General features: G+C 48.9%; 1 protein-coding gene across 5 annotated transcripts in view; it reads right to left on the bottom strand.

The window, feature by feature from the left end:
* The window catches only part of ZFHX3 (zinc finger homeobox 3), a 252,177-nt gene that overhangs the window by 74,788 nt on the left and 150,015 nt on the right, over nt 1-27,374 (bottom strand). For all 5 annotated transcript variants that reach the window (XM_060398455.1, XM_060398456.1, XM_042231873.2 and 2 more), the window contains one exon: nt 25,766-25,997. In XM_060398455.1, coding sequence (XP_060254438.1) covers nt 25,766-25,997 — 232 coding nt within the window. The remainder of the gene's footprint in view (nt 1-25,765; nt 25,998-27,374) is intronic.

The raw sequence follows: 27,374 nt of genomic DNA, 5'->3' as shown, positions 1-27,374 counted from the left end.
CTCCACCAGCAGAAATTTTTCCTCTTCTTTCCAAACCAAGTCCCTCCCTCTCAGCCTTCCCTACTTAGATAAATCATACTAGGCTCTCTGTCCATTATTTTTAACAGATGCAGATTCCCATCTAGAAAATCTATCTTCTGTCGAAAACTGAGGAGATGTGGAGCCCATCTAAGCAGGGAACCCTGAGGGAGTGGGTTGGGGTGGTGCTCAGAGACCTGCTCTAGATTCATCACGGATTAGTTCGAATGTCTCCGTTTTCCTCTGGGAAGCTGCACATCCACATATTTAACAACTCTAGAAGACTTGCTAAGTTCATTCTTGCTTTCCCTTCCCATCACTTAACCAACAATAAAAACTTGTCCCTCTCTGCATCCTTCATAATTTGCAAATTTTTTAGGTCACCTTTGGAGCCTGTGGATCTCCCTCCTGCACAGGACAGGCTTTAGTTAAACCCTCAGTCGCCCTTCCTTTCCAGACCTTTACCCAAGCCTGGCTGTTCCTCTGACGTCTCTCAAGTTGCCTTTATGGCCGCGCAGGGTTTCCCAAGCTACACACACCACCTGCACTTCTTTTCCTCACCTTCTCTTACCTCGCTGACAGCATCTAGCCAGCTGGCTTTCCCTGCTCCCCTCCACCATCCCTTTCCCATTCAAACAATTCTATCCACGTCCAGCCGGCAGTGTTGACATTTAAGTCCCCTGCACTGTGAACATCTACATCGCTCTTCTGGAAGTGTCTTGGTAGCTACAGGTCCCTACAGTCACAGGGCCGTCTTGTCACAGACTGTCATACATTATGCCCCCCTTCTGCAGATCCAAATCTCTCTACCAAGAGTAATATCAGCAAAGATAAAGGGACATTAAGATCTCTCCTCCAAGAATGTGGTGGAACCACTCACATTAGTGAGTGAAGTGAATGTCACCCCCAGGACGAATTCAGTTCAGTTCAGTTGCTCAGTCGTGTCCAACTCTTTGCAACCCCTTGGACTGCAGCATGCCAGGCTTCCCTGTTCATCACCAACTCCTGGAGCTTACTCAGACTCACGTCCATTGAGTTGGTGATGCCATCCATCTCATCCTCTGTCATCCACTTCTCCTCCCGCCTTCAATCTTTTCCAGCATTGGGGTCTTTTCAAATGAGTCAGTTCTTCGCATCAGGTGGGCAAAGTACTGGAGTTTCAGCTTCAGCATCAGTCCTTCCAATGAACACCTAGGACTGATCTCCTTTAGGATGGGCTGGCTGGATCTCCTTGCAGTCCAAGGGACTCTCAAGAGTCTTCTCCAACACCACAGTGCAAAAGCATCAATTCTTCAGCGCTCAGCTTTCTTTACAGTCCAACTCTCATGTCCATACATGACCACTGGAAAAACCATAGCCTTGACTTGACGGACCTTTGTTGGCAAAGTAATGTCTCTGCTTTTTAATATGCTGTCTAGGTTGGTCATAACTTTCCTTCCAAGGAGCAAGCATCTTTTAATTTCATGCCCAGGATGAGGGCAAATAGCAACTGAGACGCAGACAGGCTCATCCCCAACGGGGCTGTCCACGGCCGTGCAGCCCCAGACACAAGAACGGGTCCCAAGTGGGATCTCGGAATACTCTTCCAAGTTTGAAAAACGAGACCACTCCCCACTCATATACACGTTTCCTTACACCAGTGAGGTATTTCAGTCTCACAAAAGCAAGAGAACAACCTGATACCCACAAGGAAGCCCCATATGCTTCCCTGCAAAGCAGAGACTGGGACCAAAAGATCACATCAAAGAAAAGCCCGACCTGAAAAAGCGAAGTCAGCAAGAGGAAAAGAACACGGAAGTCCATGTGTTTTAAAACTCTGCCACAAGAACAGATGTCACTGGTTTCTGTCTCATTTTTGGTCTTCTCTGGAGCGGTAAGCTCCGTGAGGACAGGAATGCGTGACCAATTGTATACGAGGTAAGCTTTGAGGAAGTCCAGTCACATCAGGCCACTTTTCAATATCTCATTCCATAGCCCCTCAGCCCCAAACTCAGGACCTGCTTATAAAAGGCAGGTCCAATGCCCTTATGCCCTCTGCCTCTCCCCTCCCCAGGACACAGCAGCTGCCCGGGTCCTTAGCCTGCCATCCCATGCTCACCACCATGTCCCAGGGCTCTGAAGGTGCCTGGCACAGAGAAAGGTGCATGAAATAAACAACAAAAAACAGACAGGCACGGGTACAAGCATGACCATAAAAATCACTGGACATCATTTCACAGTGCTACGCTCCCGTGTATCTGTACAGTTTTGAGGGGGCATTCACCCCACACCTTGGTAGGACACAAAAGTATCCCCCTGCCATTTCGAAAGTTTGAACACTATCTTGGCAGTAGATTCCCGTATATCAAAAGACACAAAGTATTGAAACCTTCCTATAATCTTGCAAAGGAAGCACCATAGTGTGCTGGCAGACAGGCAGCCGACCTTGCAAATGGCTTCAATGTCACCAAGTCACGCTGGCAGGTGCGCACCAGGACTACTAGCTCCAACCACCATGGCCTAAGCCAGATTCTGAGCCAAGAATGAAAGCTGTCAGTCATCCACACTGGGACTTCTCTGGTGGTCCAGCAGTTAAGACGCTGTGCTCCCAATGCAGGGGGGTCCGGGTTGCATCCCTGGTCAGGGAACTAGATCCCATATGCCACAACTAAACATGCATGGCATACCTAGAGAGGCCATGCACCGCAACCAGAGGAGCCTGCATGCTGCAGTAAGGACCCAGCGCAGCCTACGTAAATTAAATAAAAATGTTTAAAAGAACATCAACCACAGGGCAAGCTTTTTTGGAAATGTCAGATGCTACAGTTGAGGTCAGGGTCACTTTCAACCCAGAACAAACAAGTGTTCCTGTTGCTGGGACAGGCTCTTCCCAGTCCCACCAGTGAGCCCGCATCTCCACTGCTCACTGGAGCCCAGTGCTCTGTGCGCCAAGGTCACGGTTACACTATTCATGCTTGTTTGAAGCATGAAACCTGGAGCAGGGCTTCCACTGCCCTCAAGGGTAGAGGCCACGCCACCGTGGGGACTCTGCGTGACTCCAGGACAGTGGGAGTGGAAGAGGCAGACAGGGAGCTTCTCTGAGCTCAGCCCCTCCTGCAGGAAAGAAACGGGTATCAGAGAGCTGCAGACGAAAGAGATAACGCGATGCTTCCGGCTGTGAGATGCCCTAAGAGGAGGCGGGGAAGACAGGACAAAGAAATCATTGTGGACAGACAAAAAAAAAAAAAAAAAATCTGGCAAGGTTCTATCCTAACAAATGATCCAAAAATGAAATGAGACTAGCCCTCCCTTGGCCAGTGTACTGGAGGCCAAGGCACAGCCACGTGGGGGACAGAGACGGAGAGTGGGAGTGAATGAGGGACAGAGCAGCGAACGTGGCTGAGCTGTGTGCTGGACTTCATGTGAAGGATGATCCCTTTATGTATCGTCTCTCACTTAACCGTCACGAGAGAATTAGAGACAGACCCCAAACTGTGAATGAGTGCCCCTCGCTTGCAGACAAAAGAACTGATGCTTCAGAGGCGTGCTGTTGGGAGTCCCGGAAGCAGACACATAGAATCTTTCGTATCCGGGCATTTTCCTGAGCTGAGGGACCACTTCGTGTATCAGATTACCCAGAAGGGCGAAGAATGCCTGGATTATGTAACTTAACCAAAGTCAGCCAGCTCAGTCAGAAAAGCTGGGATCTAAACCACTGTGCGACTCCTAAAAGGTCTTGAAACCAGGTCGGATCTGAAAGTCTCCCTGTGTTTGCTGTGAGAGAGAGGACGAGATCCTGGGTGTTTCCTTGGAGTTGAGGAGACGCAGAAGGAGAGGAGGTGGGCCCTGGGTCAGAGTAGGAAGGTCAGGGTCACCTTCAACCCAGAACGAATGAGTGTTCTCGTTGCTGGGACGGGCTCTCCCCAGTTCCACCAGCGAGCCCGCATCTCCACCACTCGGTGGAGCCAAATGCTGTGGGCCAAGGTCACGGTTACGCTATTCACGGGGCCTTTTCACCCCATCCCACGCTTTGCTTCAAAGCGATCTCATCTCTTTGAAAACATTCAGTGTACAAGAGAGACTTTTTTTTTCATGGAACCCACCTCCATTCCCCCCCCTCCATCATGGACACAGGTACAAACCCACCAACTGTAGCCCAGCTCTACCTGAAGTCAGAAAAACGACCTGGAAATGACAGAATAAGCATTCGATATTCAGATTCCCTAAATTACAGTCTTTCTAGAAGGAAACCCTGAAAAATACGAATAGTTGCTGTCTTTGGGGGGAGGGGGCCTCATCCTTAAAGGTGTGGGGTTTCCCAACCCCTTATATAAGCACTGCAATTTTAAAAATGATAAGCGTGTCTCGCATCCTTAGCTTGGAGGGAGGCTGCTTGCACACTGAGACTGCATCTCTTGACACAAATTCATGTTTCCCAGCTACAGGCTGAGCCAAAATGGCTCGGTGGGTTCAGTGTTAAGTCTCGGGAACACAGCATAAGCAGGTCAGGTCGGGATTCTTTGCCCCAGCCCTAAACGCTCCGGAGCCCTGTCACCCGCGACTCTGCTGACAAAAGCACACCTTTGGTTGGTTCTACTCCACACAGCGAGTGACGGCAGGGTAGCACGTTATGTGACAGACCCCTGAGTAGCTTCACTAAACTTAGAAACAGCAGCCCACCTCAAGCGGGGCTGGGGGAAGTCCGAGAATGGCATTGCCCAGATGAGAGGAAAACGGAAACGCGCACCTCATCAAAGCAGAGCGGCGCATTCCGGGTCACCCTGAGGAGGAAGACAAGCACGGTCTCTCAAGGGCGCCCCCTTCTAGCAGAGGGTGGGAAGACGCAACCTTCGGAAGATAAGCCACGTCCAACTCCGAAGACCGTAAGGAGCAACGCCGCAATGCTGCTAAGCGCGAGGGCCCCCTGGAGCCAGCGATCAGCTCAACTCTCCTTCGGTTTGCTGCCGACGGCGGTTTAAACTTGTAATCCACATTTGTTCTGGATGGATCATCTGTTTTGGCTCCTGGAGTCACGTCCTGCCCAATTTCTGGCCAAGGTGAAGAGCAGTGGACCCTGCAAGAGGATGATCGTTCCCAGAAACAAGAAGATGCCGGACGTGATTGGGAGGTACTTCTTTCTCAAGGTGGCAGCCTTCCTTTTCGGAAGGTGCCCCCGGTCAGGGCACAGACCTGGCGGGTTCTCACTAATTGCAGAAAGGGGGCTGCCGCTTAGAGACGCAGAGAAGAGGCAGCAGCAGTGAGGACACGGTGTAGCACATGTGTGGGGCGGGGCAGGCTCGCAGCCAGCCACAGGACCCGAAGCACTCGAGCAAGGAGGACACTAACTGGCTGAGCTGCCTCTCAGCGGGACAAGCCCCAGCCCAGGCGCCGCACAAGCAGCCTAAGACGCGGGCCCGTGTTACACAGACGTCTACGATTCTGGGGATGAACAGTAAGCAGGTATTAAATAATCAGCCAGACAAGGCTGTCAAATCTTTTCATAACAGTATGAGATAAATAAACAGTACATAATTATAATTATGTGAAAGGTTCTGAAGTAGAGATTAAGAATTATATTCATTATGTTCATTACGAAAACTGGGAGATGAGGCAGATGAAGAGGGCTCAATGACAACTTCTTTCTTCACCCACACCTCCATCTCGACTTGCTCTCTCCTACCTGGAGTACCAGTGCCCACCAGATACCGTACAACCATCCTGAGCTGCGTGCCCTCCACGTGTCCCAGATGGAACCACCTCGACAGCACTGGGCATTCACTCGTGCCACCAGCCCCACTCCCTGCTTCCACTGGCTCAGATCCTCATCTGTCACAGCTCAAACCCTTCCATCTTCCACCCAGGAGCCAGTGTCGCGTGCCCAAAAGAGGGTGAGGTCATGTGACTCTGCTAAGCATCTCGTGGCTCCCGGCTCCCCTAGAGGGAAGTCTGAGCTCCCTTTGTCGTGGAGAACACGGCTCATGCTGGTCCCACTGGGGGATTACTTCCACCTTCTCCATCTGTTCACACTCAGGATACGGCTACGAGAACATCCCCAAGCCCTTTACACTATCAGCAGAGTTCCGGGCCCATGGCAGCGGTCTTTGTAAGTATCTTTTTCTGTTAGACTGTGAGCCACCTTGGGGATAGAGCACGTCCCGTCCGGCTTCTCCATCTCGCTTGTTCCACTAAAGGCTCACTAGACCTCTGTTCACTTAAGGGGTTGGGAGGCAGGGCCCTATGGTTTGTACAGCCTTGAAGATGAGAGAAGGAATAATCACCTCTGGAAAGGAAGACAGTAAGAGTGGGTCAGGGATTCTAACAATGGACAGGAGGGAAAGCTACCTGCAGTTTGATACATGAAGAAAAATGAAGAGGCTGTGGTTCCACCAGAGCCCGTCAGAGGAAGGAGTGGAAGGTGAAGACGAGGCTGTACTTTCAAGCCACCCCAGGGCAAAGAGGGGCCTTTTCCCCTGCGTGCTTCAGAGAGAGGAGATGAACAGCAGGGAACCAGGACCGAGAACTTTATTAGGCTTGGCTGACAGGAAGTGAAAGCTCATCAATGCCCTTCTTAGGCTTACATTAGAGCACTGTGGAGCGGAGAGAAGCAGAAACACTGAGCAGCCGGTGGACACAGAAGCCCCCCTTCCCTTCTGCACTCTGCACGTGTCTCCTGACCCTGTCCTGACGGGGACCCCCGGACCAGGGGCCCACTTACTCCTGAGTACACTCATGAGATCAAGAGGTGCTCGCTTGCCTTAAACAATGGGATTAGAGTTGAATTAGACTTATCATAGCCCCAACTTGCACATTTCTAAGACCCTGCTCTTCAGGATCTGGCCCCCTAATGCTACGCTTCCTTCTTTCACTAGGATCTCTCCTTCAGTTACTTTCAATGCTTCTCATTCACTTCTACCATCAAGTGACACTTCTGAGAATTCTTTTCACTCCTTCCATATTTTGGATTATCGAATTACTTAATCATCTAGAAATTGATAAATTTTAAGCTTGAAAAGTCAACTTTAATGACTACACTACTTTTTTGCCAAAGATTTCTTCCTATTGATTTTTATTCCCTATATATTTTTCCAAATAATTCCATTAAAAAATTCAATTCCTTATTAAATATACTCAGTGTATCCTTTTACTAGATCCTCATAAGTTACAAAGGGGGAAATAGTAATTTTACAATGGATAAATAATCACTGTTAACTACTAATTCTTCACTAACATAACTAATCAGTATTTGTCACCGCATCTAACTGATCAAAGTTGACATCACCAATAAAGAGACAAATCAATACCACGTCTCTCTTGATACAGTGTGCTAGAAGAAAAGCAACATCGCTTCTGGGGAACTTCTATCAACATGCAAACCCCAATTCGAATCATGAGGAAACGTTAGACACACTCAAGTTGAAGGGCACTCTACAAATTAACTAACCTGTCCTCACCAGATATGTTGAGTCTGTAAAAGACAAAGGAAAGAATGAGAAACTGTCCTAGATTATAGGACTCTTTTAAAAAGAGTTGGACATCCAAATACAACTTGTGGCCTGTGTGGTGTTTTTTTTTTTTCATATAAATAATATAACTGGGAAAATTGGGAAAATTTGAAGACAACCTGCAGACGACCTGGTGCTTCTGTATTAATGTTAATTTTTTTATTTTGATAACTTTTCTGCAGTTATATAAGGTAATGCCCTTGTTCTTTGGAAATACACACTAATATCAGTTCAGTTCAGTCGCTCAGTCGTGTCTGACTCTTTGCGACCCCATGAATCGCAGCACGCCAGGCCTCCCTGTTCATCACCCTCTCCCATATACATTTCCAAATATACATTTGGAAAATACACTAATATATTTAGCAATCGAGTGGCACCATGTCTGAAATTGACTCTGAAATGGGCGGAAAAGATAACAATGAATATCTGTGTGTGTGTGTGTCCTAAGTAGGCATATAGAGAGTGAGAGTGTGTGAGGAGGAGAGAGACTGATAAACCAAATGTGCTAAAATGTTAACATTTGGGAAATCTGGGTAAAGATATACAGGAATTCTTTCTAATCTTAACTTTTCTGTAAGTCTGAAATTATATTTTTAAAAAATTAAGTACAAATTGAGAGGCAGAGATAAGTAGAAGGAGGTAAGCTCACCCCCTTTCATGAAAACACCAAAATCACAACTAACTGCTGGAAAACCATGGACCAAAAAAAAAGTACAAATTGAAAAGAAAATGCAGTAAGATTCGTAACCTCTCTAGTCCTATTATATATTTTCTGTATTCTTTAGTATTGGCAATTACACACTTTATTGCATAAATATTTTAGATTGTATGTAAATTTCATTCACTATTTGTTTTCAAGTTACCAATGAAAATGTTGGATAAAAACAGAACTCTTGCCAGCACCAGCATGTGAAGTTCCCCTCAACACAAACAGCCTAGAAATCAATGTATTATCTCTGCTTATCAGTCTTTCTCGTAGTCAGAATTCAACACATATAAACATTTCTCTTTAGGCTCAGAATTTGATTAGGAGGTTTTGGGAGAAACAGTAGTTTTGAGGTATGGTTTTGTTTTTTTGGGTTTTTTTTGGTAGTACCAGGTGGCATGCGGGATCTCGGTTCTCTGACCCGGGAAGGAACCTGTGTCTCCTGTATTGGGAACACAGAGTCTTAACCACCGGACTGCCAGGAAGTCCTTGACGTATTTGTTTGTAATACACCTATGATATTCATACTCACAATTCTGTCTGCCTCTCACAGGGGCATACTGGTGTGGGGCAGGGGAAAGCGGAAGAAACTAGATAGGATCAACAGAAGGAGATGGGTCTGCAGCCTGTGGTGCTTGCCCAGGGTTCCTTCTTCAGCTGAATGGCCTGCTCCCTGGCCCCAGCCAAATTCCTGAACTTGCCCAGAACCCCAAGCATCTTACTCTACCTGCAGCTACCAGGATTGGGTTCACCTGCTCCTTGGAGCTGCCCCAATGATTTCAGCCAAGAATTCCTCACACTTCAGAAGGCCCAGGGTCTTTATCGTCCTGCCCCACTATCGTGATTACCACGGACCACTGTGAACTGTGTTAATCATGTGCATATGTGCGTGTGTGTGTGTCTGCCTGCATGCATGCATGTGTGTGGGTGGGTGACATCCTCCCAAAATATGACAGGCAGGGGTCATTTCTCTTATTCTGTTATATTTTTCCACAGTAACTAGTGTTTACAATGAACTCGAGCTTGAACAGCTGCAAACCTTGACAACCCCACCCCGAATTTCCAGAGTTAAAATAGGGCAAAGAATAGCCCCTGCCTGAGTCACCTTGAAAGCATGCTTGGAGATGGAGGATGCCTCTGAAGTACATTTACAGCCTCCAGAATATAAGTTTGCATTTGCACAACACAACTTCCCTTTGCAATGAGAATTGATGTACATTATTTCCTTTTATCTTATTAGTATGATGGGATTTGTTCTTGATGAATCCATAGCACTACAGTTACTCATCATCATTCCATTATCACTACAGGTTTATAGATTTTCCCCTTTATTACTCATTTTATTTTTTCCATCAAGTATATTTCATACACGAGATAGTAATTACCAAGTTCTCTATTCCTTACACTTAAAGTTTGCCTTTTCCCCCCGATCATAAAAGCAATAAGTGCCTATTGTTGAAAATCTTGAAAATACAAAAAAGTGCGAAGGAAGTAAAAATTGCCCATAATCAGCTATAACATCTCAGTATATTTATATATACGTTAAAGGAAACTAGGACAGTTATATGATTTGGGGTCTTGCTTCCCTGTCTATTGAGCTTTCTTCCATGTCCTTAAATATTAATCAAGAACATTATTCCTAATGGCCACCCAGATTTCCACTACATTTTCTTAACACAGTTTACTTAATCCTTCCTCATCTTTTAAACGATGGGTGGCAGAGGCTCCTAATTGCCTTCCTAACAACTGCTCTTTCTTGCGGATTGAGCACTCACTTTATTCGGGGCGGCAATACCCTCTAGTTAAAATCAGTATCTCCCAGTCTCTTGTGAGTCCAGAGAGAGTCACGTGACCAAATTCCAGCCAATGAGCTGCAAGCGGAAGTAACTGGGTGCTCGGGGGGGAAAGCTCTTGGAAGGGGCAAACTCGGGTGGCAAGTGCACTCCTCCCCTTCCTGTTTCCCCTTGCCCAGGGCACAGATGGAGCATGGCCATCCTTGAGACCACGGGGATGGCTGAGGGGAAAGATGGAAGGAAGCTGGGTCCCCGCTGACCTGCGGCACCTTCACTCCTGCACTAGACTGCCTTCCTCCCAAGTCGGCTTATGTGAGGGAAAATGGAACCCCTAATTTGTTTAAGATACTTCTGGGGTGGCTCTGCGGCTCACAGGTTCAAGTTATGAGATAAAAGAATATACATATGTTTTGTTTCCCCACCTTCTACTATCTTCATAGTCTATACAAAGCTTTGAATATGTGAGATTAAGGCCGCATACACAAACCAGAAGTTCTGCGGCCATCCAGTCCAATCTGAGACAAAAGTCCAGATGAGGGAGTATCTGAGTCTCTCCTCTCCTGGAGGGCAGCTTAGCGGCGGGAGGGGCGGGGTAAGAGCCTGCAGGGAATGACATAGGCCTGCATTTGTGTGACCAGGAAGGCTGCCCCTCACCAGTTCAAGAACTCCCATAAAAGAATTCCAAAATGCCAGGCCGCTGGCCTGCTGGCATTCTCTCCCACATGGAGCGCGCTGGCAAGGGCACGGCAGAGGGCTGCAAACCTGGGACAGCCTTTGAGCTCTGGGTTTCTTTCTCAGAAGGGAGGCTTGTTTCTGGAAGCCTTCCACCCACCACGCTCCTCACAGAAGCTCCTAAGGGAACCTGTATGGAGCACGTGCCTGCCCACACAGCCTGTGTGGGGCCCAGTCATTCACTCTCACACAGCGGTTGAGGCAAAGCCGCCTCTCTGCAGTTTCTACTTGATTCAAGGAAGGAGAGGTGCAGCCGCCACTAGAAAAGCTGCCTCTCTACTGATGAACCGACCACCTTCCGCAACAATGGCAGAGAAAGTGCTGTAAAGACGTAGCCCAGAACTTCAGGACTGGTACGTGTCCCAGGTTAAGTGAGCTATCTGCTTAAGTCAGGTTTAACAAGATGACAATGCTTTCATTCTACTGCTTTAAAGAGTGGTTCAGGTGTGCAGGAAAGATTTCCAGCCTCATGAACACAGGCACGAACACCATTTCCTCATTCTCAGGCCAGGCACCATCCTGCCTGGTCTAGGTGCTGGGATTCCAAACACACCTGCCTCCATGGGGTCTTCCAGCCATGGAGGAGACGAGGTCCCAAGGGACTCCAGTCACACACAGGTGATTTGGGACAACTGACTCTGACATAAGCTTATTTTTACTGCCCTGAACGGAAAACGAGCCAACAGCCCTATTCATCTAGGATCCTAGCTGCTCCGTTTCACCATCATGCATAGGACAGTTTTCCTACCCCAAAACGAAAGACTATTTTTATCCCAACCTTGCTGTTCCATACAACACACACAGACAAGATCTGAGGGATTCTGACCTAAAGTAAGTCTTCAGGATATCCAGGTTCACATATTTTCATTGTTATGATAAGGGGCAGAAGAATCTAATGGAAACAAATTCTATTATTCTCTACAAATTCAGGCTTCTTTATAGCTAGAAATGGCTTGGGGATCCAGCCCACTTGAGGATCATGAGCGAATAAGACAAGAGTTAAGCTTCCTCTCTCTGCTTAATGAAAGCCTTGAGCTCCCCGTGGCAAGTATCTGCTGGAGAGGGGCTGGGATGCTTAGGAGATGCCGACCACGTTTTCAGGGTTGTCACGGCATGCCCGGGTCAGCACTTGTCCCCAGCCAGCCAGCCACTTCCTCCCCACACGGGCCCGCCCCTGAGAGAGTTTATTAACCAAGTGCTTGGGGGTTTGTGTATATTTATATTACCTCCTCTTCTCTCGCTTCTGTTCTACCAGGGCACATTGGGGGAAAAAGTTATGATAAACTTTAATAAAAACAAAATTAAAATGATTAAACCTTTCATATCCGTTAGAGATAATCTCTCTTCTGCTGGCTAGTCAAATCTGGAAGAAAACAAATGCAAACCATCACTTCGTTGCCTCTCTTCAATCCCCTGCTCACTCCCCCCGCCCCAAAGAAACAGACAGAAAAGGCTGCCTGTGGCCAAATTTTTAAAATAAATTACATTTGTCCTCACACACGGCAGCCAGGTGTGGCTGAAACATTCTTTCCAAATATCCCGTGATATGTATAACCCACGTCCTTCCCTCCAGGGGCCTTTCCATGCGAGCCTGACGATCCCAGAAAGACCAGGACCCGGAGGGGGGAGGCGTGGCCCCTTTTTATTGAAAAAGAAGCACCATTTCCCAATTAGCCATGTAATTCTGACTCATGGGAGGGAAGGAAGGCTATGTGCCTGCACACCATCTACTGGAAATACACACACACCCCAGTCTGCATTCCTGATGACAGCAAAGCCCAGAGAAAACAGACCAGTGGGGCACAAATCTCCCTGGTCTTATGTGTTCCAAGGACGTCTTCAGATCTGCCTGGGGTCTGGGCACATCCCTATGGAGGGGAAGACGGGTGCAGAAATAGACCAGGCCTGTCTGTCACAGGCTGGCCAGACACACAAGTCAGAGCAAGGCCTTCGGCCCTCCCAGATGGGATAATGATCTCTGACACGCAGCATCTGGGACGCCAAGAGAACACAGGTGCCTGGGAACCGAGCACTTTCTGGATTATGATACTATGTAGTGGAACGGAATTCCAGTCCAGGAAAAACGCATCGCCCTCTGACATACCAAGGCTCTGCATGGAATGTGGAATCACCCGTCGGCAGGTGGAGGGAAGGAGGAGAAAGGTTCTTACTTCACTATAGTCAGCCTGACACACACCCAAAGCAGAGCCAGCTTCCCCTTCTTCATCTCAGTTGTTTATGCTGTAGCAGAGACAATGCATCCTCAAGTCTAAAGGACACAAGTCTGTCCTGTGCTTCGCACTTGCGTCATGAGTCACCAGAAACAGATTTTGTTTTATGAGAAAACCACTGACCCCTGGGCTAAACCAGAGAGCTCCAAAGAATGCCACTGATCCCAGAAAGTGGCTTCTAAGCAGTGCAAGGTCAACACAGCCCGTTCTCCTTGCAGTCATCCCTGCTTGCAAGGACCCTGCACACACTGCACCCTGCGGTGGCCCTCCCCTCCCTGCCTGAGGGGTCTCCTTTCCCTGGGGGCAATGGGGAGGGAGACCAATCACCCCTGTGCGACAGGGGTCGTGCAGGTCAAGTTCCCATGGAAGCTTCAACAGTGGAAGAAGTCACGCTGTCACTGCCCGGCTCCGACCTTCCCATCCTGATGGGAGCAAAGTCTGATCCCCCTTTCCCTGCAGCCTGCCAGCGCCCGCAGCCCCCCTGCCCACCTTCCCGCTGCCCCTCCAACTGGCTGAGGGGCTGTGCACCCGCTGGGTCCTCTGCCAGGGCCACTCCGCTCAGCGCCAATGTCACCTCCCCGGGGAGACTTCTCAGAGCACCTTATGTAAGACAACTGACCCATCTCGCCCTGCCCTGCCGGGCTCTGTATTTATAGCACCTTGCACACCTGACATCCTCTATTTGTTTATCTGGCGTCTGTCTCCCCCTCACTGGAGGGAAAAGTCCAGACTTTGTGTTCACTCCCTGCTGGCAGCTTTCCCAGAGCCCAGAGCGTCATGGGCCACACTCAGGACACTCCGTGTCTGCAGGGCTAATGAACTCCACGCCTGGACTCGAACCAGTCACTCTTTCCCCAGCCGTGGTTCTCGTCTAAAAGAGGCAAGGAAAGTCAAGTACATCTTTCCCCGACTAGTGCCCCATCTCTGCCTCTTTATTTGCAAACTCTTCAGCAAATGGCCCCCTCCTGAGCCCTGCTCTCCCTCCTGAACTCCAAAATCAGCCCCAATTTTTATTTGCTCTGAATTTAAGTGCCTATACAGTTTTGAATTTTTTGACAGTTTTGTTAACAATTCAAGACTCATGCCTACTACAAAATTAGCATGAAAACGTTGGGGTGGACACACACACATGGCCTATGACCAAGCTACACCCTCATCCCGAGTGTCTCACAAGGCCAGGAGTCATGCCAGCACAGACCCCCAAGCCCCAGCCCCCAGAGCAGGGCTGCCCTTCCACACTGTGGGGTTTCCAGTGCCACTGGGACTGACCTGAACAGGAAAATCATCAAAGCGTTTTTTGAATATTAGGAAAACCACTTAAATCACTGCCAGTTCTCAGAGAAGACTGAGGTTTGCACTCGATGGGCTGGAGAGTCACAAATGACTGCTGCCCCTTCTTGCCCTGCCTTACAGGTTTCCTGGTTTCTACCCAGAAAGGATCCGGCAGTGGATCATAGTCCTTTCTGGACACGAAGAACCCTGTCCCTGGGGCAAAGTGCTGCTGCTCCCTTGGGTGAGTTTGTCAGCCCCCAGCAAGAAGGCAAGACACTGCGGGAAGAGTCTTGATGGAGAGCAGCAGAGCACACGAGGACTCCTGCAGCGAGAGAGATGCCCTCTGTCTGTACCGACTCGTATGGCAGCCACGTGTTACAACAAGCACTCAATCTGGGAACCTGGAGACTTGAGACCTATGATGGCTGAGAAGCCATGAACACGCCCTTGATTTACACGCCCTTGCTTTACACGCTCATAGAGGAAGGCCCTTTGGGAGGTCAGCTGTGAAGTCTGGGTCCTGGGCTCGCATTTGGGAAAGATGAGGGTTGGGGGGTGAAGACAGACCTGCCCTAGGACTACACATGAGGGGTGGGCCCTAAATGGGAAGTGTGAAGGCTTACACACCAGGGCCCTTCTAGAGTGCCAGGTCTGGAGGACTCAACACCAACATAGGAAAACCAGGGAGTCAGAAGCCTTCTGTACTTGTGGCAACTTGGATCCTCTGGATGGAAGCCCAACCAATAGACACGGTATGGAATTCTCCAAAGCAGGTCACAGAAGGTGACAAGGGGGATGGCATTTACTCTAACCAGAGCAAAAAAAATCACCCCCCAAACAAACAAAAAACGAGACCACTAAACACCATCCACAAATCCACAAGGGGGTTGTGCTTATTCTTAAAAGTGCCAGTGGGTTACAGACAGGAGAGGCTCCTTATGTAAATCCTCGCACTTGAGCCTCACAGGCGACAGCGTACTGGAGAGCTGCCGTGACGAAAAGCCACAGGCAGAGTGCCTTAAACAACCCAAGTTCACTCTCCCACAGTTCTAGAGGCTGGAAGTCCAAGATCAAGGCGTTGGCAGGTTTCGTTTCTCCTGAGGCCACTCTCCTTGGCGTACAGAGGGGCAAGCTGTCCTGGGGCGTAGGTCGCCAAGTTTCACAGGCATGAGAATGTCCCTCCACAGGCTGGCTGTGCCCTTGGGACTCATCAGTGGCAGGTCTGGATGGAGGCGGTGTTAGGACAAGCCAGGCAGAGTGCTGCTCCCCATCCGATGAGCTCAGCAGGCACAGTGCTCTGACCTCTTTTCTGACCTAAGCAGGGGGCACTTCCTCCATAGCCCCCTGCCAGGGAGCTTGCTCTGCTTCTTCACAGACCAGGGCCCGCCCCTAGGACCGAGATCTGGGAGCAGGAAGCTGCGGAGGGACCAGCAGGCACCGACCCCGCGGCAGGAAGGCCCGGGGTCTCCCCATCGCCCTCTGCCCCTGCCTCCTGTCCTCCTTCCACATCCAAAAAGGAACAAGACACTGAACTCAGATGTCAGGAAGTGGGTGGTTACGGCCTAAAATGTGTTCCCCAGATTCATACGTTGAAGCTGTAACCCCCCAGAACCTCAGATGCGGCTGTATCTGGAGAAAGGGCCTTCAAGACGGTGATTAAGTTAAAGATGAGTGATAGACTGGATTAGGGCACCCTGGCTGGCATCCTTATAAGCAGAGGGGATTACGACAGAGAGAGAGAGAGAGAGACAGACAGACAGACAGACAGGCCTGAGAGCAGGGCGAAGGCTGTGAGAAGAGGAGAAGACAGCCCTCTGTACTCCAAGGAGAGCGGCCTCAGGAGAAATGAAACCTCCCAACGCCTTGATCTGGGACTTCCAGCCTCTAGAACTGTGCGAAAGTGAACTTGGATTGTTTAAGGCACTCGGCCTATGGCTTTTCATTACGGCAGCTCTAAGCAAACTAAGGCAGTCTGAGAGGAAAAAGCCTGTCCCAAGCAGAGGGTTTTAAACTGAGCAAAATGGTGAGAGGGAAGCACATAGGTTCTTTTTCTGTCTTCATGAGATGACGACAGATCTGGATAAAGCTGAGTGAAGACAACAGACAGGCTTGTTCCCAGAAAAATCACATACTATCCAACCTCTAATATTCTGATTTGAGCAGAAGTCAAGTATCTGTTAAAAGTGATAAACAGCTCTTTTTTATTAACAGACACACAAAAGGTCTCAAGATAGTTTGGAAGTGTAAAACTATAAAAAGCCCTTTAACATCCACTCTGAAGGCTACCTCTTGACAAAGTCCTTTCCAACTCCCTCAAAACTGCTAATGGATTAGGCTTAAGTGGCAAAACCAAAAGTAAATGCCTATTTGAAAACATGCTTCTCTCATATGGAGAAAAATCGAGGAGGGGGGAGTGGTAAACAGCAGAAACAGAGATGGGAAGGCGCTACAGAACACACCTTACTCAGCCTGGGAAGCAGGAGGCGCGTGGGTACCACGTCCGTTTCTTTATGGAAAGGGCAGCCCAAATCCAGGCTGGGCCAGCGGGATCCCAGTGAGGCAGCCAGCACCAGGGCAAGCGTATCACGTGCCCCGTGGCCAGCCAGCGCTGTCCACTAGAAACTCCCGAACTGGTCGATGAATCTGTCCCCTTCCCTAAGGCAGCCGTGAACCACATGTAACTAAGAAGGCCTTGAAATCTGGCTGGTATGACAGAGAGACTGGATTGTAAATCTTTATTTAACTTTAATTAATTTAAACTTAAACAGCCGCAGCCTGTCGTGCCGAACAGGCTGAGAACCTGGAGATGCTCCCTTGTTGCTCTCAGAGGGTCGAGAAACCCCAGAAGCAGGCTCTGGACCGCGCCTACTCTGATGTGGGCGGTCAGAAAACTTCCCACTGCTAGTCAGTGTTTGGGAAAAAAAAAATCATGCAGGACTGTAATTCTCCTAATTGGGTCACAGTTTGAAGGGGGTTCCTTAACATCTGTGACTCTGAGAAGGCTTTGAGCTATTTCTGTGAACAGAGAGACCAATGCATGCTCCACTTTCCTCCTGGGCCCCCTACCAAGGTCAGGAGCAAGTTTATTAATATAGAGTGTAAGTGGCCCAAGAAACGGATTCTTCAGGCATGTCAGAAGGCATAACAAGTTCAAATCATTGTTTCTCTTGAAAAATTACATTTGAGCAGCACATGATGGTGTGAAGAGGCTGGAATGAAGACGTGCCCATGAGACAGGGGGCAGTGGGTGATGACCACCATCCCCAACCCACCGAGGCACAGAGCCCCGACCCCAACTCGCTGGCTAGCTCCCATGCTCACCTGAGGGACGTTTCCCTCGTTCAAGCTTCTTGGATCCCCCCTTTCAAAAGGGACCCCCCATAAATGTTTCCCTGACATAACACCAGGTGGGACATGACATTTTCTGTCTGCCGTGGGGATCCCTATGTTTCTGAGCTCTCTGGCATGCTTACAACCCTGAACAGGAGACCCCTAACGCTCACCCTCAATACCCACCGCCCCCCTCCAAAAGGACTCATGGTCTCTCCTTTTTACGTTCATCTACATTTTGCTGGGCCACTCGGTATCAGCCCCCCTGGAAGGCAGCAGCCACAGTGTTGGCACCTCTCAAGAGTGGGCAGTGTGGGGTGGCCGTGAGGGAACCCACCACTACCTACCGAGGGGACAGCACGTAAGACAGCTTGAGTGCCCCAACGAGGAGGACAGGCAATGTATAGTCATACATACAGCCCAGTATATTATATAGGGGAACATATGCTCCAGTGTCATACACTGAAATGAAACCCAAAACCCTGGCAGCTTTGAACCTCCCATAAAAATAAAGCAACTACTAAATGGTGGATCCAGAAAAACGAATGGGTAAATGAATGATAATCACTGTAACTCAGGCTACTGCAGCCAGATCTCAGATCATTTCTAAAAGGTAGAATGTCTTGGCACAAGTGCTTATCTCTTCTGGAGAAGACAGAGAGGAAACAAGCTTGGTGGGAATTTTCACTGGAAGGACTGATGCTAAAGCTGAAGCTCCAATACTTTGGCCACTTGATGCGAAGGGCTGACTCACTGGAAAAGACCCTGATGCTGGAAAAGATTGAGGGCAACAGCAGAAGGAGGCGACAGAGGATGAGATGGTTGGATGGCATCACCGATGCGATGGACACGAGTTTGAGCAAACTTAGGGAGATGGTGAAGGATGGGGAAGCCTGGCATGCTGCAGTCCATGCGGTTGCAAAGAGTCAGACACAACTTAGCGACTGAACAACAACGACTCCAGTCAAAACAGCTCTTGGATAATGGCTCTCAGAGGTCTTGCCTGGTATCCATGTAATTGCCCTGACTCTGGCTTCAGGACATTCCTAACTTAGAAGCAACAGCCTCTCCAAGATGCTTCTTTATAACAGACTCTGACATTGCAGGGAAGGCGGTGCTATCACTACAAAGCTGTCTTGTATGAAGAGATGGAGCCTTAGCTTCCACACTGGTAGGGGGGAGTGTGTGTGTCTGTGTGTGTGTGCGCGTGTGTGTGTGCACATGCGTGTGTGCATGCATATGTACGCATAGATGTGCACACACACATGTGAGAGGAGGAGCAGACATACTAGCATATACTTAGAGGAAGGACTTGGGAAGGCAATGGCACCCCACTCCAGTCCTCTTGCCTGGAAAATCCCAGGGGCGGGGGAGCCTGGCGGGCTGCAGTCCAGGGGGTCTCGAAGAGTCGGACATGACTGAGCGACTTCCCTTTCACTTTTCACTTTTATGCACTGGAGAAGGAAATGGCAACCCACTCCAGTGATCTTGCCTGGAGAGTCCCAGGGACGGGGGAGCCTGGTGGGCTGCAGTCCAGGGGGTCGCACAGAGTCGGACACGACTGAGTGACTTCACTTTCACTTTTCACTTTCATGCATTGGAGAAGGAAATGGCAACCCACTCCAGTGATCTTGCCTGGAGAATCCCAGGGACGGGGGAGCTTGGTGGGCTGCCGTCTATGGGGTCGCACAGAGTCGGACATGACTGAAGTGACTCAGCAGCAGCAGCAGCAGCAGAGGAAGGACTAAGACAAGGAATATGTAATCAGAAGCCATCACAATTACAAATGCAAATGAACAGGCAATTGGCACTGACCTTTGTAGATTGTTAGAGGACTAATTAAGGCAAATCAGGAACTCTGTTCCAACAAAAAAACAAGACTGTAGACACCCTAAGAAGCACTCCTGTCCTCTTCATGTGGATGCAAAATGCAAGCGAATCAGGTGGTAATCAGACTACATGTGCTTTACACTGACAGAAGGAAAACGGTCTCCACGAACAAAAGACAAGCAAGGTTCAGCCCTTGGTCTCCTGTGAGTAACTTTGCTAGTATCTCTGTCAACGAGCTTGGCCACTATTTGAGCTCTTGCCATGTGGCTGGCACTCTATTAGATTCCATATAAACAGATCCCACCCATGAAGCAGTCAGAAATGCCAATTACAAACTTTGCTTTGAATGGCTATTTTTAAAGCTTTAGGAAAAAAAAAAAAAAAAAGAAGAAGAACAGAATCAAAGTATACATCATTGAGCAAACTCCATTTTTCATTCAACAATATTATATTCTCTCTTCATGTCAATATATAATGAAGTCTCCTTAGCCTTGCACTGAAAAGAAGCTTTCTGAAAAAGCACCCTGAAATTCCCAATTTTCATCCCAGTAGTCCCTCATCAGGAAATGGATTTAAAACAGATAAAGTCATGTTTTCTTGATTCCTTCATGAGTGCTCAAATTCTCAGTCACGCCAATTTGTTTGGGTGCCCTTTACACATTTAACTTTTCTGGTCAGAATTACTTTATCCCTATGCTTCCCCAAGCCTCATGGACAAGACATACAATCAAAAGGAAAAAGGACAGAGAAAAAACTCTGCTGGTTCTACGAAAATAATACCTTAGAACTGCAGAACTGGTCGCAACATATTTTAGTGTTAAAAGAAAAATTATACTGAAATAGTGTATAATTTAGCTATTTACAAAAAAACTGCACTTAATACTCAGAGGGCAGCTTTATGCCAGTTTTGAAAAATCAAAACAAAAACAAATGATGAACTAGGAAACAGTGCATTTTCTTATTCTCTTAAATTGTACAAGTTAAGTAGAACTCCCCAGAACTTGCTTCAAAAAAATCATCCATCAGGTGAGGCCGGTGAGTGTTTCAGTAAAGGCTGTCGTCTAAACCACATCGTCACTTGGCCGGCTCCCTGACCCCAGGAATTCACTACCTTGAGCGCCAAAGATGCGTCAGTGTAGGAGGCTGTCGTCTTCTGCTCCAAGCAAAATACTCCCCTAAATTCTGAATGAGCGCACCATCTGTAAGCTGAGCCATCATCGGTTGCCCTGAACGCCTGTGCTGCCGTCTAGAACAACGTATCCACACCAAGAGCTGAGAGATGGCATCAGCTGTGCCCCCGACTCAAAGTAGGTGCTCGATGAAGAGTCATGTCATTACTTCTGTGCAATGTTTGGAGGGCCACGTCCCCGTGTGAGAAGTAGTTAAGGGGAGGGTAAGAGAAACAGGAGGAGGAAAAGAGAGGAAGGCCGAGGGCAGAAACACAAAGTGCCTCTTTGTCTTCTGGAGGCTCAGGGCACTGATGGAGCGAAATTAACTACAGTTTCACCCGGGAGCCAGAAATGCCTTTTTAATAAGCAAACAGGGAAGCTGATCCTACACATGATCCACCTACGGCTGCGTTTTATCTTCCAGGGGCTTCTGGTCAACTAAGGGGAGGCAAGGAGCCGAAGCCAGCCACTGGGAGATATGACCCAGGTGCCGCTGCAGCAGCGAGCTTTGTCTGCCTTTATCTGTGTGCGTGTGGGAAGGAGTGGGAGTGAAACAGGAAGGCCAAATCCCAACACTGTCGACAGAATACTTGGTCCTGCAGAAAATACATTCAAGCCAAAATCAAAAGACCAGGTCACACACAAAAAATGATGGGAAGGCAAGAATCTCGGTAGCGTGGTTACCTTCTTTTCTGTGAGATGTACATTTCCAAGACGCTCTCTTTCAAATGGGAAGGCCGCGCGTGTGTGTCTGTGTTTCTAGCACAGAGGTGAGGGTGGCAAGCATAACCACAAAGACCACTGCACTTGGTGGGGAAAAAAAAAAAAACAATACACCATAGGACTCACTGACGTAAGTAAGGGTGGCGCTCAACCACAAGCAGGACTGTGTCGGGGAGGGTGGGCTAGGGATTAGCATGTGGTCAGCAACCAAGACTCAGCCCTTTGGTGGAGCAGGGCAGGACCTCAACGCTTTAAGGCTGGTCATGAGGGCTCTCGAGGGGCTTAGGGAGCCAGTGGTGGGTGTGAATCTCGGCCACTGCTATGAAATTCTGAAGGCAGAGGAGACTTCCACCACTTCTCCTTCTCTGCACTTCCATGCGGGACTGAGCTAACAAGTAAGGTTTGAAGAAGTGGCATTTCTGTCACCCCCCAGGCGAGAAACCACGGGACAGTCCACTCCATCAGCCTCGGCAAGAGAAGCCCCGCCGCTGCAGAAGCCGACAGGAGGCTGAGCTCTGAGGCCCTGGGCTCAGGGAAGGGGAGGATGTCATTTCCGGTGGCTTTTGTATAAATCTCTCTGGTGTGCGGACAAGACAGGAGGAAAGGAAAGGAGAGAGAACGCCGTCTTTTATCCAGGTGATGACAGAATGCCAGGAAGGAAAACCCTAGACACCACCACTGTTTACCCGCGGCTTAGAGTCAGGACGCAGGGCTCCCGACAGGTGCCCAAAGGCACCCTGAGGCCTCCTCACACCACATGGACGACCTTGCCAGCTGAGGATCACTGCCCCAACCTTTATGTTCCAGAGGAGAGAAGTGGGAATTACAGGCACACCTCACAGATGCTGCGATAAATCAAGTATGACAACAAAGTGAGCTAACGTGATTTTTGTGGTTTCCCAGTGCGTATAAAAGTTACATTTACACTATATGGTAGTCTATTAAGGTCAGGGAAAAAAAAAAGCATATTAACTATCAATAAAAATAAATGAAAAATAAATATCTTAATTAAAAAACACTTCAGTGCTTAAAAATGTTGATCATCATCTGAGCCTTCAGGGGGTCGAAATATTTTCTGCTGGTGGAGGGCTTGAAATCCCATGAGAATTACCAAAACGTGACACAGAAACGCAAAGTGAGCAAATGCTGATGGAAAAATGATACCCACAGACTTGCTCCAAGCGGGGCAGCCAGGAACCTTCCATCTGTAAAAGGATGATGCAGGGTCTCTGAGCATGGCAGAACAAGGGACACCTGTTTTATGAAGTCTGTATTTACAAAACCAGAAGATGATGACTTTCAGTGTCTTAATTCTACCAGGCCCGTGTTGCCCTTCTCTTGAAGACATTCTTCCAAGACGTTTGTAAGAGCCCATTCCCGGTACAAGGGAGGAGGATATGTTTTAAGGTGAGTTTTCTTGAAGGAGTTTCTAAAACAGAACCGAGTTACTCTTCGTGTCAATACGAACATTACCTAGTAATTTATGCCTTTGTCATTAGTAAAGAGTATACACTTAGCTAGAGCGCAGGGGTGGAAGGGCGGTACAGGGTGGGGAGGGAGGTGGGTGGAGAGTGCGAGCATGACTCCAGGCCGAAGACAATACAAAAGGATTCTGAAATGCCGAAAGGGAGTCTATCATCTAGAGGAAAGTTGCTCAGACACTTCGGAGAGGGAGAAAAAAAAACACTAAGACGCATTAAATGAGAGAAACCCAGAAGGCAGTGGTGTAAGAACGCAATTCCACAGCGACTGCATAAATAGAAGTATTACATTATAAAACAGGGGACTGTTTGTTCCAGCTCATAGACCCTGGGTGAAATGGCAGCTGTACACTATTTAGTTTGGGGCACCTCATTAATAAAAAGGGAATTCTGAGCAGAGTGAAAGAAAGAATTGAGGGGGCAAAAGGGACCAGCTTTTAGTGGAAGATTAAAACAATGACGTATGCAAAGCTGGTTTAAAAAAAAAAAAATTAAACCCTGAAATAAATAGGTCTGAGTATGCTGGCAGAGGAAGAAGAACCCCGTCAAAGGACTCAACAGCAGAACAAAGAGAGTGGCAGAACAAGCAGGCCAAAACGCCCTCGTGGGGAGTGGCGGCCCCACAGCCGGATGGCACAACGGTCCCAGTCCTGGAGCCCTGGCCTGGCTGTGGGTGCTGGGTCCCATCCCAGGGCAGAATCATGGGTCAGACATGAAACACAAGCCCCAGCGGTGGAGAATGAACTTTAAACAAAAGAGGCATCCATGATACACGCAGGAAGGCACAGTCCATCTTGCAGTGACCTGGGGGAGACAAAAATCACCCTGATCCCCACCCAGGACTTTCCCAAAGCGACAATCCAGACTGACTGCTAGGAGGACTGGCCCCTCCTCTGTGATAATCCTACTCGAGCAGAGAGGAAACATTCTCAAATTCTGGTGTATCCCATCATTGGGGAATCTAGCTCCACCTATACAGAAAAAGGGGGAAGAGAAGCAGCTGGGTGATGGACACAGAAGCTGTGGGCAGAGAGGTCCATGGGGGCTCTGGAGCAATGCCTCCAGCAGGAAACGAAGCTGAAAGAGTGATATAGCAGAGCCTTCAGAGCGGAGAAAACGTCTACCCTGGCAGAGGGTTAGCCATGAATTAATCATAGGTACCTAGAAAACCAGAGAAAACAAAAGTTGTACAAGAAGGTAAATGAAATTATAAAACTCTACATGGCTCAGCTGTGATTAATATTTATAGAGTTAGAATAATGAAAATACTCAATATTAATATGTCCCAAAATTATTATTTAATCATAATGGAAGACGGATCGGAGGGGGAGACAATGTATTGAGGGGCTGGGATTTGTGGGTACCGAGTCTGTGTGCAAGAGGGTGTGTACAGAGTGAGGGAGGGGTGGGAACGTGAGTTTGTGGATGCGGTGTGTGTAAGTAGGTATGGGTGTGTGGGCTTGCAGAATGGCATACTAGTAAAATCCTTATCTTCCAATGTAGAAAGCCAATAGGTAATGCCTAACACTTGGCCAAAAAAAAAAAAACACACCACAATTTCAAGCAACAATAGTAGAGGCATGTTAAGAAATACGGCCATGAGTAACAAAAGGAACAATTACACGTGAGAGCCAGGGCTCTGGGGAATGGCACCGGGGAGGGCCATGCCATTTTTCACAGTAAGGTTCATATAACTCTTTGCCTTTAAAAACTGTGAAAATGTGCAGTCTGATAACATTAGGATTAAAACCCCACACGGCCAGGGCAGCTCAATGGCTGACAGGGTGCTGCAGGCAACAGAGAGACCAAGGGGCCCGCCTGAGTCTGCAGCCTGGCCAGGTCGTGTGGCAACATGCCATCGCGATGAGCAAAGGGGTTTGTCTGCAGGAGAAGTCGTGAACCCAGGCCTGTGAGGCGGCCCCAGCGAGAAACCCAGGGAGCCACCTGAAGGGCACGTGCCAAAGGCAGGAGAGCACGTGCCAAACCCAGGAGAGGCTGGGAGCCAAGGGCCAGGCCTAGTGCCTGGCGATGCCGGCCTGGGGGGCAGACCAAGGACCATGAGCCAAGAAGGGGCATGGAGGATGGTCCGGAGCAGTCAAAGAACAAGACAGAAACAGGGCCAAGCAAGGGTGCTTCCAGAAGGCACTGGGCAGTGACCTCAGAGACCAAGAAAGAAGCCCAGCACATAGTCACTGGACTGGGTACATCCAAGGTCAAGGGTTCCTTCTCAAGCACGGTTTGATGATGAGAGGAAACAGGCTCTGATAGGCTGACATGTGAACTGGAGATGGACCAACACAGATTGTTCCTTCAAGAATCTGAAGATTCTGTTGTAGACAGACAGTGGAACTCAGGATTAAGGGAGAGCTTTTGCTGTATGGTTTTTAAAGAGTCAGCTGACTGTCCTATGCTCCCAAGTGGAGAGAAAGGGATTGGGAGGCCGAAAAAAGTAAGAGAGAGGGGACAGTCTAATGTACGAGGTTCCCACGGGAGTTAAGTCACATGGGAAAGACAGGAGAAGGGACTGCAGCCTAGAGGACAGGCGGGAAGCAGACGCGGGGCAAGGGCTGCGGCAAGGTCCCCATGCTCTCTGTGAGGGAAGGGGCAGCTGTGAGCCAGGAAGAGCCAGGGCGCTCGGAACAGTCACGACGTTTTTAATAAGCACTCACTCTTCGATCTCCTCTGCAATTCGTTCTTACAGACCAGACTCGAGGCCACAAACTGCCCAATCTCAATTCTGAGCAAGACATACTGTAGCATTTTCTTTATGTCGATCTGAACCCAAAGACTGAATCTAGAATGCACGCCGGACGCACCTGGGGAGAAGGGACAACACACGGTCTGTTGGCTTGCTCACCGGGCAGTGGCTTGTGACGTGCAAAGAAAAGTCGTGCTAAGTTCCTCTAAAAAACTTTAATAGTTAAGAGGAAAGTGACAGTCCCTGCATGTCCCCCACGCCCAGAGCACAGCGGCCACCCGCGGCCCACGAGACCACTCACCGGGGTCAGTGGAGGGGCACCTGCGGATGGTGAAGATCTGCCCCAGGTCCTCGTCCTCCTCGGGGAGGCCCTTTTGCAGCCGCTGCAGCTTGCGCAGGCTCTCGCTGCGCTGGTGCTTCATGGAGCGCACGTGCTGGATAAGGTTGAGCTTGGCCTTGGTGGAGTAGCTGCACAGGACGCAGTGGTAGTAACAGCTCTCGCCCTCCACGCCGCTCTCACGCTGCTGCAGGTGCTGCGAGGGTAAGAGAGAGGGATGTGCCCTGGTCAGCCACACCAAGCCCAGCCCCGCCACGAGCCCGCCCACCCTGCTGGCCACCCGACAACCCCTTTCCAGGGTGACTTGGTTTTCCCAGGGGGCCCTTCCCCAGCAGCTTGATGAGGACAGGGAGCAAGGTGACTCTCGTTCCTGCCTCCCCCACGTGTGTCAGAGTGCTGAAAATGCTGATGGATCCGACCCTCCCAGCATAAAACTGGGCTTCCTGGCACAATAATCTGAGGTTCCTCTTTCCGCTTATCTCCAAAGTGTCTGCTCTATGTGGAACAGGGGTCGGCAAGCTATGGCCACAGGCCAAGTGCACCCTGCTGCCTGGTTCTGCAAATAGGGTCTCGGTGGAACACAGCCACAAAATGTGTTGGTTCGTGCATCGTCCATGGATACTTTCTGAATACCGGACGGAGTTCAACAGTTGCAACAGAGATTACGTGGCCTGCAAAGCCTAAAATCTTATTATCTGGACCTTCATGGAAAAAGTGACAAGCGCCTGCTTTAGGGGGTGGCCTACAGGGTGGTCACCTTACCTGCACAGAATCTTAGGTCAGTAACGAAGCACCAAAGCTGCTGTGTGGCTATTTCACAAGAAAGATAACTCAAGCTTTTGTATTTAGAACTAGTCTATTAGGAGAATCTGAAATTAGGTCTTCCCCTAGATTAGGAAGAAAAGAAAAATAAATTTGTCCAAACCAGTTCTCTCTCAACATCTCAAGGTCATTTGGCTTAGAGCTCAGATGGTCAAAATTACACTCTGGGTTGTGTTTGTGTGGATACAGAACTTTGATCCCAGAACATGGAAGCCCATGAAGCAGACGCAACAGGGATAAAAGTATGGTACACAAACCAGTGGAGGCCATGGAGTTGGCAGAACCCAGGCTTCTGCATCTTGAAGAAGACTTGTATCCAAGCATAACAGTCACATCCTTTGGGGTCCCTGTGAGAACACGTGGACAGCTACGGACCCTTTTATTAAGAATTAGAGAACTGACATGCTCTTGGTATAGAAAGGCCACCTCCTTCATTTCAAATGACTCATTTTAGGGGAAGAGGGAATTTTTCTTTTGGGTACACATAAAACAGGGGAAAAAAAAAATCCCAAGAAGTTTTAAGTGGTTGACTCAAGTTAACACAGCTAGTTAATGGGAGAAAGAGAACTAGAATCTGGCAGCATCCGCGCCAGTATCCTTCTGGAGGAGGAAACGGAGATCATGGATTTTATGGGCTCATGTTACCACCCGCCCTTCCTTCTTTCTCCTCGCCCCTACGCCCACCTCCAGTCCCCCGAGCCTGGCCCAAGGAACCACAATAAAGCCTTGAGGCTGCTCTGTGCTGCTCGTC

The sequence above is a fragment of the Ovis aries genome, chromosome 14, assembly GCF_016772045.2.
Source record: "Ovis aries strain OAR_USU_Benz2616 breed Rambouillet chromosome 14, ARS-UI_Ramb_v3.0, whole genome shotgun sequence".
Classification (NCBI taxonomy): domain Eukaryota; kingdom Metazoa; phylum Chordata; class Mammalia; order Artiodactyla; family Bovidae; genus Ovis; species Ovis aries.
This window is presented reverse-complemented; position numbering and strand designations above follow the sequence as displayed.